Genomic DNA, 19,402 nt, shown 5'->3' with positions numbered 1-19,402 from the left:
ATCAGTACCGACTTGGTACGGTAATATACCGTACCGTACTGAGTATTTTCGGTACCAGTACCAAGCTCGTCCCTAATTTTAATATTATGATTAATTTTAGAGTGATTTTAAACATATTTTGTTTTCCTCTTAACTTTTAAAATACAATGTTTTACAAATTCTTCTTTTTCTCTGTGTATTGATAAATATATTTTATTCCAAACCGACCTAAATTGGTTCGGTTTGTTACGGTATCGGGTATAAAATTTGTTAAATGCAAAATTGTGTTAAAAATATATATTTTTTTTTTGCATCGTAAGCTATAAATGACCAACTGAACTGATTATGGCCGAACAACATCAATCAATACTAGTATCGTTATAATCGAAGCCGACACTGATATTCGTTATTTAATTTGATTTTTCTCTATTATAACTTTAAGGGGGTGTTTGGGGTTGAGTTTTGAAAATAGATTATACGTTTTGAATAATCAGAATCAGATAATTAGCTGTAACAAAACGTACTGCAGAAAGATAATATTTGGATTTGATTATGTTGTTTGATATCACAATAATCAAATAATCAATATTGTTTGGATTTGATTATGTTGTTTGATATCACAATAATCAGATAATCAACTATTTGAGTGTTTGGCAAGTATATATATTTTAAAAAAATAAATAAGTGAAAACGTAAAAGATCAGTTTTTGGATTATCACGTTTTCCTGCAGCAAGGGGTGACCTACTTATGGATTATCACGTTTTAAACTCTACAAAACGTAAAAAATCACTTTTTATTAATTTTTACCAAACACTCAAAATAGATTTTTTGCGATTTCAAAACACAATAATCAAATAATCAGATTGAAAACGCAATCCCAAACACCCCCTAAATTTGTATTCAAAATAGATTTTCTTTAGCATAAGCTATACAAATGCCGATACTATGATACCATGACAAACCAAATCAATTTTAACCTAACAACATAAAATATCCAAAACGTCTCAATATATTTGTTTTCATGATTTTACACGCTATTCACTTCACAAGTAGAAGAACTCAATGATGTCATCAACGGCAAAACGAGATCTGGAGACCAGATCGCCGGCAACAATGTCCTACCGGAGCAATCCATCACTTCCGTTAGTAATCACTCTCAACTGCATTGAAGACACAAGCATCGAACACGAATACCTCACCGGCGTCGCACGTGTCGAGCACGTGCCTCTAAGCCTACTCGCTGAGGCCAAAATTGAGTCCGCTGCTGCCGTTCTCCTCCACTCGCTCGTCTTCCTCCCACGCGCCGCCCAGCGCCGCCTCCGCCCGTGGCAGATCGTCTTATGCCTCGGGTCGTCTGATCGCGCCGTTGATTCGGCTATAGCCTCTGACCTAGGGCTTGCTAGGTTTGTACACGTGGACGTGTCGAGAGCTGAGGAGGTTGCTGATACGGTTATGGCGTTGTTTCTAGGGTTGTTGAGGCGCACGCACTTGCTCTCGCGTCACGCGCTTTCGGCTTCCGGTTGGCTCGGCTCGGTTCAGCCGCTTTGCCGTGGAATGAGGCGGTGCCGTGGGCTTGTGTTAGGGATTATTGGTCGGTCTGGCTCGGCTAAGGCGTTGGCTACTCGGAGCTTGGCGTTTAAGATTAGTGTGCTGTATTATGATGTTCATGAGGTATGATTAATTTATACTTAAGTAGTTATAGTTGGATTCGGTTATTGTTTAGTGATTGATTAGCTATTTGTATATGCTGTGAAGTTTAAATAGGCGTCCCATTGATTGTCGAGTGTCGACTGGTGCAATCTATGCAGTTATAGCGGTCCAAAATCGAATAGCGGTCAAGGTCCGCTATATGATGTATAGGTTATAGCGGTGGTATAGCGGTGATACAGCGGTAATTTTTATATAATGCATAATTTATGTATTTATATATATAAATATATCTTTGAAAAATATTAATATTAATAGTAATATCAAAATTCATAGTCTTATCATTCCATTATCAAAAACCTGTTGCAAATCTAACATAATTTAAGAATTAACACAAACACCTACCTGCGTTACTGTGTTGCCTCATTCTACTGTGTTACTGCTATAACCGCTATATAGGTTTCCAAATAGCGGCCAAATAGCGGTATTTAGCGCCGCTAATAGCGGAACCACTATAGGCCACCGCTATTTGGACCGCTACACACCCTGAGGTCCGCTAACCGCTATAGCACCGCTATTGACTGCTTAGGGTGCAATTGTTAGAATCATTTATAATTTGTTAAAATACAAAGATGCCTGATTGAGGTCTAGATTGCTTAATTTGAAATGTGACTTTTAGTGAGCCAGTTGGAATTCAGATCACCATTTTTTCATATGGAAGCTTTAACTTCAGTTACGAGGCATCTTTCTTACTGTTTACTTTTGTATTTTGATATGTTGAGGGCAGTTCTTTACGGGATGTTAGTTTGTCATTTGAGGACGTAAATCATGTTATAGGATTACTCTATAGGTAGTTAAAGGTTTAAGGCGCATGTGTATTCCAGGCCATTTTTAGCTGTTTTAGATTTGTTGTAGGCTGGTTCAAGTTGTTTTAGACTGGATCCAGGTCAAGATTAGCTGTTTCAGATCATTTTTAGCTATTTAAGACCGGTTCATATTTTTTCTAGTTCAGGTTGGTTATTTTCTTCCAAATCATGCGCCTGTGCGCCTTACTGTTCTCAAGGCGGTTTGGCTGAGCCTCACGTCGCCTGGGAGCATGCCTTTGGCCGCTTTTAACTACATAGATATTACTATATCCTCATACTTTAAAAAATATAGGAACTTCAACTACCACAAATATATAATAATAAATATTTCCATTTAACTGCTTAGGTATCCACATCATATTCAAAAGGTCTTAGTTTAGCCTTTTCTTGAAACATTGGCTAAGTTGACTGGAATATGAGAAGCAGGGTAAATTGTTTATGAAAAGTTAATTGCGATGGGAAAAGGAGGACAAATTGCAACAATAAGCACTAAAGTGATAAATCATTGTGTCCCTTGCTAGCAGAGTGCATAGAGGCCCCATTGAAATGTAATTCAGTATGGAAATAATGCAATATGAGAGGCCAGATATCATATTGAGGTTAATCCGGAGCTAGGATTAGTGACCAATTATCAGTTAGCATGTACATGAATGATGTACTAACTATTGAATATTCTTTCGGCCTCTTTCCATTTTTCAGTTTTATTAGCTTATGAATAACTCATCTGCTTTCGTTTCATATACTGTTTTCCTTTCTCTTTGTAATGTATATTTATATTTTTTAGGAAAAAGGTAAGAGAATAAGCAGATTTCCTCCTGCTGCTAGGAGGATGGACACTCTTAACGATTTACTTGCTGCAAGTGACCTCATTTCACTCCATTGTTCCCTAACCAATGATACAATTCAGATTATAAATGCCGAATGCTTGCAGCATATCAAGCCAGGTACTTTTTTGGTCACGTTGTTGTTAAACTTTATATAGTTTGATAAAGGATATGCTAATGCCTATTTTTTGCATTAACTAGATGAGTTTTGCATTATACAGGGGCGTTTCTGGTAAATACTGGTAGCAGCCAGCTGTTGGATGATTGTGCAGTAAAACAGCTTTTGATTGATGGCACACTTGCAGGATGTGCCATAGATGGTGCCGAAGGGCCTCAATGGATGGAAGCATGGGTAAGATGTATAACTGTAGCGTGCGAGAAATCGCAAAACATGCAATTGTATGTATTGTTACAGCAATTGAGTCGAACAATCTAATGTCATACAAATCACGATTTGGAAACTATGATTTTGTCGTTTTAGGATTTTATCTTTATTTGGGGACAATGAGCTTGTTCGCCATGCCTAATAGTGTAAAGGTGTGCTAAACGGGACGTGTTTGTGGGTTGGCGGGTTCAACCCGACCTGGACCCGAAAATTTTTGACGAACCTGAACACGGCCCTAACCCGAAAATTCGTCATACATATGAACCCCAACACGACCCGAATATTCGCAAGGTGACTCGAACACGACCCGTTCAACCTGATTTTTTTTATTTTTTATTTTTTCGCAAATGGGTTAAACGGGTCAACCCGCCAACCCGACCTGGTTGACCCGAACCAGACCCGTTTAGCTAAACGGGTTCGAGGGTTCAACCTGAAACTGACCCGAACCTGTTTAGACTAAACCCAAACCCACGAATTCGTGTTAGGCTCGTGTCGTGTTTTCGGGTTGTGTCGGAAATTCACACTGTGTGATGTTAGATTACATTTATCTGGCTGATTGATGTTTCATACAATGAGCACTAGTTTTTGTTCGATACTGATACTCCAAACACAAACTTACTTCAGGTACGTGAGATGCCGAATGTTTTAATACTTCCACGAAGTGCAGATTACAGCGAAGAAGTTTGGATGGAGATTCGGGAAAAAGCCGCCTCTATATTACATACATTCTTCTTGGATGATGTCATTCCAACCGATGCCGTTTCCGACATCGACGAAGAGGAGAGTGAAACACTCTTTGAAGCTGAACAAAGTGACAAGCAAACGAAACACAGTGCATCACCCTCTTCTAATATTCATCAGTTAACAGATAGTATTCATACATCACACGAGACCCACATGAAAAACGATATTAACCAACCTCAAGAATCAACATTATCACAAAACGTTTCGCCTAAATCTGAAGTCAAACGCAGTAGATCAAGTAAAAAGGCTAAAAAAAGACACGCCCGTCAAAAATCAATGAACAAAGTTGGTGAGAAAGAGAGTACATCACGTAACGAAGATGATACTGCGATGAGTGGTACAGATCAAGCGATGAGTTCGAGTTCACATTTTGCGTCCCCTGATGATTCAAGAAGTAAAAGGACTCCGATATTTGGATCGATACACGATTCATCGGCTAAATATCTTAAATCGAGCACTGGTGTTGGTAAAAACTCTCTTGAGCTGTTGAAAGATGGTTGTGTTATTTCTTTGCAAGCTCGAGATCATGCTGCACTGCATGTTTCTAGGCAGAGGGCTCAAGGTGGTGGATGGTTTCTAGACACGATGTCGAATGTAACAAAAAGAGATCCCGCTGCACAGTTTCTTCTTGTTTTTAGAAGCAAGGTTTGTGGAATGCGTTTCGGTTATGTTACTCGATTGTTCTATACTTTTAAAGATGTGCGTAGGGTAGGAGCCTTGCCCGACAAAAACCGCAAAGAAAGAATAATGAAACCGAAAGACCATGAACCAAATACGTATTCAGATGTCATAATCTGATATAATTACAAGAGTAAAATGTCATTTTCTTCCTTGTGGTTTAGCAACTTTTGCGACTTTCGTCCAAAGGTTTGTTTTTCGGCATCTGGATCCAAAAGGTTTGAAATCTTGTCATTTTCATCTGACTCGTTAGCTCCATCCATTTTTTTACGTTAAGTCAGGGGTATTTTCGTCTTTTTAAACATTTTTTTCTAGTGTTTTTTATTTTAATAAAAAATGTCTAAAAAGACAGAAATGCCCCTCATTTAACGGAGAAAAATGGATGGAGTTTACGAGTCGGATGAAAATGGCAAGATTTTAAACTTTTTGGATCCAGATGCGAAAAAACAAACCTTTGGACGAAAATGGCATTTTACTCTAATTACAAATCCTAAACGGTGTGTTTCAAGGTTGAAAAACAAAAATTAACCTTGTTTTATCCTGTTCTAAACTTTACTGCACACCGAATTGGGATAATTGGTTTAAGCTGAATTTTTTGGTTTTATGTATATGCAGGAAACAATTGGTTTACGATCTTTCACTGCTGGTGGGAAGTTGTTGCAGGTATGTTTTTGCTTCAAGTTAAAGTTAAATCTGACATATATAAGGAGTAAATTGTGTTTTACACGGGTTTTAACGAGAAGATGTTTGATCTTGAATGAATTTAACGTGCAATGATGTAACTCACTTAAGATGACGGAAGTTACAAATTATTTAAAGATGCAATTTTTATTTGAACTATGCAGATAAACAGAAGAATGGAATTTGTATTCGCCAGTCATAGTTTTGACGTCTGGGAGAGTTGGACATTTGAAGGCTCTTTGGATGAATGCAGACTGGTTAACTGTAGAAATCCTTCTGTAAGTACTTTTCCTTCTGGCGATCCTTTTGACCCGTTTAACCTGGTCAATCACCCAAAGTGCGATTTTTCGTATAATATTTATGCTCAGTCGTTTATTTACTTCCTGCTAAGTTTATGTCATTTCTCATACCAGTGTTTGAACCCATGCAAACTGCAGGCTGTTTTAGATGTACGTGTGGAGATTCTAGCAACCGTAGGAGATGATGACGGGATAACTCGGTGGCTTGATTAATTCTTTGCCAACTTGAGAAAGCTAAGCAACTGTGTGCACATGATTCTATTCAAATTCTTTGTGATGAGGTTTGTACTAATGCTTGTCAAAGTAATTCTTTTTGCTTTCATTTATACATACATAAAACGTTGTCAAAGGTCATGAGTGTGACCAGTTGTATTCTCGAGTTTTTTCTTTATCGCCGTTCCTTCATATGGTTTTATTCAGGCATTCTTTGCCTTGAGACTTTTTACCACTCGTTATTATTATGTTAGACTATCTCCAATGCTAAGGACGCCCTTAGACGCCCTTAACTGCTTAGTCAGCTGCCACATCATATCCTTAAAAATCCTTAAAAACCTCAATCTCAACTCCAACCATACAAATATCCTTGCATATCCTTACTTTTTCCACATCATCACCAATTTTACTTTTAATATTAATACCTAAATTATTAAAATATATATTTAAAATGTTATTTTAGTTTAGAATTTATAACATTTAGTTAAGATATCTGTGTATAGTATTAATTTTATTTTAATAAAATAATATGTGAAGTTCAAATCAACTTATTTTTTTACTTTTTCTTCTTCTTTTTGTTCGCTCAACCTCTGCAAACAGATAATACTTCTTTTTCTTTTCTTTAAGCTTCTTTCTCCTTCATCTACACAACAAACCGTCATGACCTGCAACTCCAATTTTTCTTCTCTCAAGCTACACCACCCCACATCTCATCTTTCACTTTCTTCCGACAAGAAGCAAATGACACATACCACTATACACAAAATTTAAATAACTCTAAAAGTTTTTTTTTTTAGTTTGGCTCAAGAACCGAAACAAATTGGCGCCCTTGGAGTCGGATATCCCCTTCGGATCTCTTCCCTATGGATCCGCTCCAATGCGCCTGAAAACTTGAACATAACCCACATCATCTTAAGGATCTTGCACTGGAGACAGTCTTAGTTTTAAAAGTGTTGACCATTATTGATATACAGAAGCCTGCAACGGAAACCCCTGATACAAACACTAGAAATGACGGTTGTGCAATGACTGCTCTGGGAAAAAAAATCCATCAGCCGACTCTCGATGGGCTGCCCTATTGAACTCCGATACAGAATTCACCATGAAGATTCACTGCCATATGGTTCATGTCATCGAGATCTACAAGCAGGTGAAATGGAAGTTACAATGCATGTTGCTACAACAGTACAACTTAGGATAGTGGAGAAACTAACTTTGAAAGTCAAATAAAATAAAGAGTTAATTGCCCGGATGGTCCCTGTGGTTTCACATTTTTTCACGTTTAGTCCCCATTTTTTGAAAATAGTAGGTATGCTCCCTATGATTTGTTATTTTGTTACTCGGATAGTCCCCTGAGTAGATGTCAGTTAGTTTGGAAATAGTAGGTATGATCCCTATGGTTTGTCGTTGTGTTACTCGGATAGTCCCCGGAGTAAATCTCAGGGGACTATCCGAGTAACAAAATGACAAACCATAGGGAGCATACCTGCTATTTCCAGAAAATGGGGACTAAACGTGAAATCACAGGGACCATCCGGGCAATTAACTCTAAAATAAAAATAAGCTAAAAATAGATTTGCATGAAAATAAAAGTTGCAAGGGAATAAACGAGCTGCATGAGATGTTGAACTGATGTTGGGCTTCATGGGTCGTATGGGCCTCCGTTCACTGGTGGGTTACTTGGATCCAGTTGAACCATGCCTGACTGTGTCTTCAAATCCGGTAACTACAACGGTTCCCTCTACGGCTAGCATATATGAATTCATGGGGGTTTGTCTATCATCCTCCCCTTCATCAGTGAAGTTTGTCCTCAAACTTGGGAGGTTCTCATCCAGATCATGACATGGCTGTAAGTCGGCCACATTAAACATTGCTGCCACCCCATAATCTCCTGGGAGATCTATACGATAAGCATTGTCATTTACCTGGGAATTGCTCCTTCCTAAAATGAACCCACACAGAGTCACCCGACTGAAATAACATATGTTTTCGACCCTTATCAACACGATTCTTGGTCGTCTCATTCATATTTATGATCTTTAGATGTACCTGTTGGTGTAGCTTCTTGAGATCGTTGGCCATGTCACTTGCTTCTTGACTAAACTAGGTAGAGGTGTGACGTTTGATGTGTGCAAATACTAACCATAATATTCATGAAATGCACAGACTAGCTTTAAGGTAAAACACCCAAAAATACTAATGATACACACGCAAGATAAGCGTACCTAGTATCAATCCGTGGACACAATAACTTCTCATATTTATTCCTAAGTTAATATTTAATCGATGTATAAAAGTGATTTTAAAGTGAAGACATGCTTCAAAACAAAATAGCAACGATCGACAAAGTGTTGCAAATGATTCCAGCCCAACTGGTTGATGCATTGAAAATGATGGGGAAGGACTCAAGTTCGACCCTTGATCCCACCCGAGTTTTCTACTACAGTGCATTTACTCCAGAGGGTCGGCTCTTGTGGAGGGTGCAACTCCTGTCATGTGGCAAGAGGCTGGAAATTTTTTCGGGGACAGCGTAAAGCCCCTCTTGACCAGGCGTGGGCCCGGTTAAGACAACATAGACCTGGTAATGAGTGGTGGCGGGCCTGCGTCTTCCGGGTGTGAATTAGCCGTCTGTTGTGAAGTTCACCTGTCAAAAAAAAAAAAAAAAAATACCGATTGACAAAGTGTTTGTGTATCGATGATTATAAATAACGAGCTAGACACATAACCTTTGTAATTATTAAACATTTATAGATGAATCACTTATGAAAAAACCCATTTTAACTTGAATCAAAATGGTGTGTGAAATGCTAGCTAGATTAGAGCCCTATCGAGTTAATGAAACCGATTCATTAAGTAGCGTGTCAACAAGAAACAGTGGGTGTTGATGGCTAAATGCTTCCCCATCAATTTTTCGTTCAGGGGCGTACCCACCCTAAGCCTAGGATGGGCGGGCGCACCCCATGAAAAAAATATTTTTTAGTGTTATTTTTCGCTTGAAATCCCGACCGCACCCCTTGGAATTTTTCACCCGCACCCCTTGAAAATTTTCAACCGCCCCACTTAGAAAAAAAAATAATTATTAACCACTTATTCACTTAATTATTTAATCCAATCAAAGGCCAATCTGCAATCAATTTTTATTAACACAACCCTAAACCCAACCTAAAGAAATTTGAACTAAATAAAATAACACAAACCCATCCACCCATTCCATTTCCAAATCCCGCCCCCAAAAAAACTCCAAGCGACTTGACGCCACTGCTCACGACCCGGTGGTTTTTTTTACCGGAAAACCCAAAATCGGTTGGACCGACCCATATTACGTCAGAATTCCAATATAGAACTAGTATGGTTTATTTATGTATTTATTTATTTTGTTTTATGTGATGATTAGGAGAAAATATAGATGTGTAAGGGTTTAATCTTTTTATATTTTTTTTGATTTTTTTGTTGTTCTAGACTTGTAGTTAAATGATTTTGTTGTTTTATTTATAGCTTTGTTTGTTTAAATGATTAGTTACAAGTAATCAACATTTAATATTAGGGCTTAATGTTTAAAAATATAATTGAAAGTTACGGGCAATGGTTGAACATGATTGTTTATTTTGTTTAAGTGTTTAGTGTTGTTTTATGAACTTATGGAGCAAATTATATGTGCTAGGAACAATGAGTACAATGTAATGAACTTATGGTGTGTTTAGTATCTTTAGACGATATTTTGGATATATTTAAAAAAAAAACCTGTAGGGCACAATTTTAAATATGTTTGTAATTTGTAATAATGTTTGACGTGTTTTTGATAATTTATAAATTTTAGTTTGATGTTCTTTTGTCTTACATGATCCGACCCGACCCGCTATAAACCGATATTTTTATAGAGCTAGAGGCCTAAAATCTTTGAAAATATTCCGCACCCCCAGGAAAAAATTCCTGGGTCCGCCACTGTTTTCGTTTACTAATAAATCCATCTTTATTAAACAGATGGCGCTTGAGAAGGTTGAAACTTTCGTCCGGACAACCTATTAGATTAGGATGATCACCGTCTTTGAAATTTTTGTAAGTTTTGCCCAAGCCTAATGAATGACATATTTAAAGTTAAACTAAAGTTGAAAACATTTTCTACACAATATGTAGTGTTTAAAAGAAAACCACAAATATTTGCTCACCTGCGGTCATCAAGATAGATGTAAATGCGTCACTCGTTGAAGTAGCACACTGAACATGGACGTAATACTGACATTTATTGGGTGTAATGGGTGGTTTTGTTGGGTTATGGGCAGAAAATTTGTGCAAGGAGTAGTCACAATCCTTGCAACAGTAGTAACATAGATGAAATGAATAGATTAGATTGCACATTATACATTTGCCAACATGGGGGGTCTTCTAGCACAAAATCATCTTTATCTTGATTTTCATCTTCTTCTTCATCTTCCTTGTCAGAGTTTTCATGGATGTGGTTTAGCTGCAATTGAACAAGGCTAAGCATATGCTCATGACTAAGTGTTGAAGTTGCTCCATTGTGACTACATGATTCAATAATAAAATATACGCGTGTTACAAAAATCACATATCCTCAATATGAATCAAGTTTTTTTTCAAAAAGAAAATGTTAAAAATGCAATCATCTTGTATCTTGTGACAATTTCATGAACACAATACGATAATCATTGCCAAGAATTAATATGTGCACATATCACTTCAATAACCAACATAGAGTTTGAAATAATATTGTGACAATTTCTTAATTTGTGCTTTGAATCAAACACTTAGTGGGCATTCTACACTAGTTTTACTTGATTTTTTTTATAATAAAATACACAACTGCACTTCTTATTAAACCAAAAAGCATATATAAGAATCCTAAAAAATGGAAGAAATATAGACTTATGTGAAAATTGCTCCTTGAAGAAAAATAGTGGATATAAAATTGAAAATGTTTGATGTTTCGCAATGTTTAGGGATGCCCTTATGTCATGGAGAATATTTAGTGTTATATGAGATGTTGTTGCTGTTCAAATAAAATATATGAGATGTTGTTGATGTTTCTGATGGGCTGGGTTGTTAGCTCATGGGTTGCACAGGGGTGCAAACGAGCTGAGCCGAGCTCTATTAACTTATGAGAGCTCGGGCTCGGGCTCGGCTCGATTCGAGCTTTGTTTTCAAAGCTCGAGCTCGGCTCGTTGGTATTTTCTCAAGCTCGAGCTCGGCTCGGGCTTGGCTCGTTTATTATCTATTAATTAATATATTAAATAAAAATAATATAAATAATATACTTTTTAGGCTCGCGAGCTCGATAAGTGAAGCTCGGGCTCGGGCTCGTTTACTAAATAAGCTTATTTTTAGGTTCGAGGTCGGATTCTAGACAAGTTTAAATAAGCTCGGCTCGACTCGGCTCGTTTACACTAAGGCTCGATGAGCCTAACGAGCTTCACATGTGAGGCTCGAGCTTGATAAAACAAACAAGCTTTATTTTAGGCTCAAGCTCGGCACGGGCTCGATAAGGCTCAACTCGTTTCGAGCTTTTTTCTCGAGCCGATCTCGAGTAGCTCGCGAGCCACTCGGCTCGTTTGCACCCCTAGTTGCACTTCTAATTGTTATGACAACAAAAGGGATACCTTATTTTTTATTTCGGAACTGAACTGCATTGGGTATACCTTATTCATGATTGTTTATTATGTTTAAATCATGATGGAATGCATTGGGCATACCTTATTCATGATTGTTTATTATGTTTAAATCATGATGGAAATATAAAAGATAACGGTTAGTAATTTTAGTTGTCCCCACGGGGACATCCTGTGGTGTACTCCACAATTAAAAGGTTGAGAGTTGAAAAAATATAATGTTAATCACTACACACATAGTGTGACACAATAGCTCTTAATAAAACATTTGGTATGCATTCCTTTCATGTTTCATTTCCAAATAAATTCCCTTCTGTATATTAATTATAAGATAATTCACCTGGAACCTCCACTTTAAAATAAGATGAATTCACCTGGCATTTCTTTCCCTCAAGGTTTTTTTGTTTTGTTTTTTTTTTGTTTTTTTTTTCTTTCTTTCTTTTGAATGTTCTGAAAATGCTATATGGAATTGTAAAGCTGGCATGTACGGGAGGTGTGATCACAGGGCCCATCATCTCGAGGGCCCCGAATTTATTAACTTTTTAAACAAAAAGCCCACTAAGGCGCTCCGGAGATTTTCCGGTAGGTGAAAAAAAGAAGAAGACCGACAGATGTTATCAAAAAAGTTGGTGGGCATTAGTTGCTTTTTCTTGTATCCTTGTGACTATGCCGCAGAGAAATGACAACACTATGTGAGAGATAACTAAAGTTGCAAATTAGCCGAGAGGCACCAGATCGGCTCGAGAAAAAGCTCGTAACGAGCCAACAATATTGATTTTCGATGATGGTCGAAGTACAACGGGGGCATGTGTTTTACTATGGTTCTGCACCAATAACTTGGTGTTCACAGAACGGAGTACAGTGGCGTTATCATTCTGTGAAGTTGAACACATGGCAGCTAGTTCAGCAGCTTGTCAGGCTATTTGGTTGCGAGAGTTGATAAGTGAAGTTATCGGAAGACAACCGCAAAAAGTAATGTTAAAAGTGGATAATACTTCAGTGATTGACTTAATGAAAAACCTGGTGTTCCATAATCGAAGCAAGCATATAAAGTCTCAATTTCACTTTATTCGAGAGTGTGTGGAAAACAACGAAGTGGCTGTTGAGCATGTATTTGGCAACGAGCTCTTTATTGACGAAGACACTGGCAAAAATCAAGTTCAAGGAGATGCATGATCTACTTGGCGTTGAAGACCTCCCGTATACGACTCAGAAATTCATAGGGTAAATGTTGGGAATTCTGAAGTCGGCCTATGGCTTTGTGCGTGTTGAATAGCAAAAATATACAAAACTCGAAACCGAACTTTAAAATTAGGTTTTCAGAAAACCAAACTTTTGTTTTTGTTTGGGATCAGTTTTTTCGAACACGAATCAGTTTCTTTGGTTTCATGCACACCCCTAGGTAGTGGTGCAGAGATGAAGCGACACCACAAGTTGATATGAAGGCTATAAGACAAAGTGTGAGTCCCCACAGCCCGCATGTATAACACACAACTTTAAAATCAAGTATAATCTATAACATCAATCGCGTGACTAAAAGTATCTAGGGGTGTTCATCGAATCGAATATCGAATTGCTCGAATCGAATTTTTTTGAATATTTATTTTTTTGGCCAATTCGATTCGAATTCGTATTCGTATTCCTATTCGAATTAAAATCACAATTCGAATTCGATTAAAAATTCGTATTTGAATTCGAATAAATTCGTTTTGACTCAGATTCAGTTAAAAATATGTAATAAATTCGTTTGAGTTACGGGCCTTGTAATGGGGTTGGTAACAGGCCGTTTTATTACTTAGAATAAATTTAGAGATTAATTTATACTATAGCCCAATAAAAGTTATGTATTATATATAAAAATAATTAATAAATATGTATAATTTTAATTCGAATTACGAATTGAATTCAAAATTACTAATTCGTATTAGATTTACTTGACTCGAATTCAAATTCTTGATAATCGAATCGAATTAAATCGAATTTCATTTTTTTCTTAATAATCAAATCGAATTAAATTAAAATTTTTTCAAATTCGAAACGAAGTTAAACAGTATTAAAACAAAAAAAAAAAAAAAAAAAAGTACCCATTTCTACAATAGTTCAAGGACCAAAAGTGTCTCATTTCCACATAGTATAATTTGATTACACTCTATCTATCCACAACCAGCAAACACACACCCCTCCTCCAATGGCGCTTTTGCAATCCTCTGCTTCTTCATTTATCTCTCAATTTCCGGCGGTAACATCCGTACGCTTATCTCCGCCGTTCGGCAACCGCCACGGCGGATTATCGGTGAAGGCGGAAGCGGCGGCAGGGATAGTGCTGGTGGAGAAATCGGAAGCGGATAAGGTTAATCGCCTCAAAACAGCGTACCAGGAGAAAATTGTTCCATTGCTCAAAGAAGAGTTCAATTACACTAATCTTCATCAGGTATTTGATATTTTGATCTCAATTTCTAGTTTCCGATTTTGTTTGTGGATTGATGATAATGTATCTGATTGTACGGATGAAATTGGTTGTAGGGTTAGGGTTTATGATAGTTTGAGTGATGTGTAAGGTGCTAGATGTTGAATCTGTAATGTATCTGCTTTTATTGGTGATTTGATTGTATGAATTTGTTAGGAACTAGTGTTGGTGTGGAGGATAAGTGTTAGGTTTAATTTACTTGACTAGATGAGCTTAAATCTGAATTGTTGTTATGATAATTTAGAAGAAATTTCAGATTGTTTGAAGTGAGTAATGTGTTAGGGTGAGTTCTTTTATTAGTACATTCTGAATTTTGAGGTGAATAAAAGTTTCTTTGAATTTACATGTGTCGAATTTCGAGGACAAACTTAGAACGTCACTATGTGTAGAAAGATTACCTATAGAAAGACGATGTAGATAAGGAGTTAGAATAAATTGATTATTGTTAAAATTGTAGGATTCTCTTATAATATCTCAGATTAACATGTTTTAGAGAAAGTTGGCGTCTTTGTGGTGGGGGGTAGTGCACGGTCCTCCCAACCGCCGGAGTGATCCCACTCCGGGAGCCGCTACCCGACCAAGCTAGCTCCGCGGTGAATTCCCCTTTCCGAGTTCTTACCCTGGGCGACATATGCCACTCCCAAGACTCGAACCCGGTACCTCTGAGAAGAGGTGGGTGTCGGTGGCCAATTGGGCTACCCCAATGGATGGATCTTTTTGTGATCAAATAATCAAGCTTATGCAGGATGGGCACTCTCGTTTGCAGCTCTAATAATTTCACCTCAGATTTGGTTATTGATCTGATATAGTCAATTTTCTTATCTTGGTTATGTGTGTGTCATTAGTGAGGGACTAGCTTTTTGAATTGTTGTACTTGGTACTTAATCTTTAGACAACCAAAGTAGAGATAAAACACTTAAGTTGACAAAACAGCCTAAGAAATATTTGTCTTTCTATAATCATGCAGTTACTCTACTGAATTCAGCCTTTATCATGTAAGTATGTCTTTCAACTATCAACTATGTATCAATTTATCGAGATTCAATGCCACATAGGTCGACTTACACATTTAGACTTAAAACTCAAATAGTTAGCAACTTTTTTTTTTTTTTGATATTCTATGTTATTAAATATGCAGGTCCCGAAGGTTGAAAAAATTGTGGTGAACTGTGGTATTGGAGATGCTGCACAGAATAGCAAAGGTCTCGATGCCGCAATAAATGACATGGCGCTCATCACAGGACAACGGCCTGTAAAAACAAAAGCAAAGAATGCCATTGCTACTTTTAAAATCAGAGAAAATCAAACGCTTGGAATCGCCGTCACCCTTAGAGGAAATGTAAGTTTCACTTTACAAAGAAAAATTTTTTAGTCGTTACTTCTTTCATTGCCTTCGTCATCCTGAGACATTAGTTTAAAAGTTTTGAATACTAATACTTGTTTGGACCTTGATTATCTGTTTAAGAAGATTTCTTTTTGGATGTTTCATGAAAATTGTAACATAAACTTTTTAAATGTTCGTTCTGTTGGGCCAAAAGTCCAAGTATGCCTTTTCTAGAGGTGGCAGGATTGGGTCGGTTGGGTAACGGGCCCAAGTCCAAATGGGTATTTCTTTAGCACGGCCCGGAACCATTCTTGTCTATTTTCTTATAAATAAGTAACTTATTAGATATGATTGTGTTATTAAGATAATCTATTCTTTAATAAAGCGAGATCTAAAATGTTGTATGCGTAGAAGATTGAAGATAATTTCTTCACCACCAAAATCACTTGCACACCACCAATATGCCATCCGACGTTTGTACTATATGCATAAGATGTTGTACATGACGGCATGCTGTACGAATCAGCTCACATTAAAAGGATAACTTTTAACCTGTTCAACTCGTTTTCATGATGTTAACCAAAAGAAGTTAAAGTAAACACTTTTTGCTGTGTGGTTACAGGTGATGTATGCATTTCTCGACCGATTCATTAACTTGGGTCTTCCTAGAACCCGTGATTTCCAAGGGGTGAGTCCGAACAGCTTTGACGGGCATGGTAACTACAGTGTCGGACTAAAGGAACAAAGTGTGTTCCCAGAACTAAGTTACGATGCCCTTGGGAAACCACGAGGAATGGATGTCTGTATAACCACAACAGCTCAAACCGATAAAGAAGCTTACAAACTTTTAGCTTTAATGGGAATGCCGTTCCGTGAAGGCGCCGGGCCCACCGGCACCATCGTTAGGAAGAAGAAGTTGAAATCTCACCATTTCAACACCAAAACCAAGCAAAAGTCACGAAGATGATCGCATGATGCGTGTTTTGGTTAATTTTCTTGGTATCGGAAGTTACGTTGTGTAGATGTACCATGCTACTATAAACATGTACTTTTGTCTTAATTAGTAACTTATAATGCAATGCATATTTAAGTCACATACTTTAAAGAAATATATATTTTATTTTATGTTCTAAACCTCTCTCCCAGCCATGAAAGTATAGTTTGAATAATGGGTTGGGTCACTTTTACTAGAATCTCAGTTTCTAGTTGATTAACGAGTCACTTTTAGTGGCTGAAGATTACACACACCAACCAAGCATATGCATTTGCAGTGGGTCTATACGCATGCTTAATATTAGGCGTATAATAATCCACTTAGATAATGGGTCGATGTGGTCAACTACTACTTCTAACAAGTTAGATTATATACTTGTTAGGTTCTATGTTTCTGTATCTTTGTTTGTCTATGCAACGGGTCAGCACTGGACGGTAATGGTGACTGAAAATGGGTCATATGGAGAGCGGTAAGGCTAGGTTGGTTCCGGTTCAGAGTGTGTTGGTTCACTAGAGTAAGGTAACTTGGACCGGTTTGGGGATGTTTACAAGGTATCAGTTTTATAATCATCTTCATCCCCCATGATCATTATAAACCAAGAATGTATAATAATATTAAAGCTCATAATTAAATTCACATCAAACAAGTGAAACTTGCACACTAATAGCAAATGAAGCTTGCAAACTTTAATCAATTGGTGAAACTTGTAGACTTTAACCAATGGAACTTGCACAAACAAATGAAACTTGCAAGCTTTAATCAGTTGGAGAAACTTGCAAACCTTACCGGTTTCGGACCGGAATCGAAACAACTGCTACCTTTTCAGGCGAGGACCGATCCGGTCCTGTCTATGAGTTTGGCCAGTCTAAACCAGTAGCTGTCAATGGTAACAAAAAGTATGGAGTACTATTACTAGTTTTGGCAAAAGATCAAATACAAATAATCTTAACATACTAAACATACAAATTGAAGGAAAACCCAAAAAGACAAGGTGGCATTTTTGTAATTACCACCAACTATCAAAGTTACAACCAAAAATACCTAAAAAAACACAAATTTTTTTTTTAACATTTTTTATTAAAAAATCGCTACATTTCGTTAGCAAAAAAAAAAAAATTTTTTTTTTTTGGCTGCTACTAAAAGTAGCGATTTTTTAATAAAAAATGTTAAAAAAATAAAATAAAATAATTTGTGTGTTTTTTTTTATTTTTTTAGATTTTTTTAGGTTTTTTGGGGGATTTAGTTTTTAGCATTTTAGCTTGGGTGGGGGGGGGGGTGGTTAGGTTTTTTTTAGGTTTTTGGGGGTGGGGGGGTGGGGGGGGGGGTTAGGTTTTTTTAGGTTTTTGGAGGTGGGGGGGGGGGTAGGTTTTTTTTAGGTTTTTGGGGGTGGGGGGGGGGGGTGGGGGGAGTGGTTAGGTTTTTTTAGATATATTTGTAGAGTAACTTTGATAGTTATTGATAATTACAAAAATGCCACCTTGTCTTTTTTAGTTTTCCTTCAATTTGTATGTTTAGTATGTTAAGATTATTTGTACAAGAACTTTACCCTACTAGTTTTTATGATGCTTTACTAGGTCGGTTACGAAATCAAAATATAGTAAGTAGTAAATTACATAATAGCGGTAAGTAAAAGGGCAACCTCCTCTGCTATAATCAGTATCTTTGCTTTTATAGTTAAATCTTTAAACAGGATAAATATTACCACCCATTTATCTCCTTGTGTGATATATAATTATATATGTAATATATGTATTGTGGACCATTGCTAATGGATGCCCCGTGAGTTGAGTGGGTCGGTAATGGGGTTCAAAAAGGCTCTTCACGGGTAGAATAAAATAGTAATAGAGGCCGAAAAGGACTCACACCTCTCACTACTCACCACTCACCATACTCATATGGACCCCACTAATTATTTCTTTTCCATCTTTAACGAAATGATAAGAGGGTTTCCTATAAAAAAAGATAAGATAATGTGTACATTGATAGAAAGTATAACAATTATTTTAATTATAATTCTTAGTTACATAAGTGGATAATTCATCTGGATAACTTTAAAAGTGTAGTTCTCATCTCATTTACAGACAATGCATCAAAAAAATTAGTGGTATTTAAATTATGGTGTAAAAATAAAATACAAATGAGTTTTAACATACAAAAGACCTTAACGTGAGAAATGAAGGAAGTTTTTTTTTTTTTTTTGACTTTTTTTCATTGACTTAATAGTGATGTTTAATTACAAAATGTAAAAAAAAAAAATCTTGATTTTACAGTAGTAGATTATTATTGTAGAGTAATTATTAATTACTCTACAAAATTACATAATTACACTACTAGTGTAAAATCACGATTTTTTTTTTGATTGTGGAACTAAAATACGTGCTTAAAAAGATGAAAAAAATTTCGAAAAAAATCCCTTCTTCACTTCTCACGTTAAAAAGTTTTTAATATGTTAAAACCATTTGTACAATATTCTTAACCCTTAGATTAAGAAGGAGACATTTCTTGTGAATTCAACATTTACGATACAAAATTTACCAATAGTGTTGCAGCTATAAGTTTTAACTCTTTCCTCCAATATATTTAATGAAACCAATATAATAAATTAAAAAACTACTTATAAAAATGTCTTTTGAACATACTGTAATAAATAAACCAAAAATTTGGATATTATATTAG

At 36.6% G+C, this 19,402-nt stretch overlaps 2 protein-coding genes across 2 annotated transcripts; both read left to right on the top strand.

Annotated features, from left to right (window-relative positions):
- The first annotated feature begins 965 nt into the window (after positions 1-965).
- LOC110864806 (C-terminal binding protein AN) lies at positions 966-6,544 on the top strand. Its single transcript, XM_022113954.2, has 7 exons — positions 966-1,651; positions 3,278-3,437; positions 3,539-3,669; positions 4,327-5,091; positions 5,740-5,787; positions 5,970-6,083; positions 6,243-6,544. The coding sequence occupies exons 1-7, from the start codon at positions 1,043-1,045 to the stop codon at positions 6,315-6,317; spliced, it is 1,902 nt and encodes a 633-aa protein (XP_021969646.1). The 5' UTR covers positions 966-1,042; the 3' UTR covers positions 6,318-6,544.
- Positions 6,545-14,059: 7,515 nt separating this feature from the next.
- Positions 14,060-16,837, top strand: LOC110864805 (50S ribosomal protein L5, chloroplastic). The gene is made up of 3 exons (XM_022113952.2): positions 14,060-14,372; positions 15,547-15,747; positions 16,355-16,837. The coding sequence occupies exons 1-3, from the start codon at positions 14,130-14,132 to the stop codon at positions 16,697-16,699; spliced, it is 789 nt and encodes a 262-aa protein (XP_021969644.1). The 5' UTR covers positions 14,060-14,129; the 3' UTR covers positions 16,700-16,837.
- The last annotated feature ends 2,565 nt before the right edge of the window (positions 16,838-19,402 follow it).

The sequence above is a fragment of the Helianthus annuus genome, chromosome 6, assembly GCF_002127325.2.
Source record: "Helianthus annuus cultivar XRQ/B chromosome 6, HanXRQr2.0-SUNRISE, whole genome shotgun sequence".
NCBI lineage: Eukaryota > Viridiplantae > Streptophyta > Magnoliopsida > Asterales > Asteraceae > Helianthus > Helianthus annuus.
The sequence above is the reverse complement of the archived record's forward strand: the minus strand, read 5'-3'. Positions and strand labels throughout refer to the sequence as shown.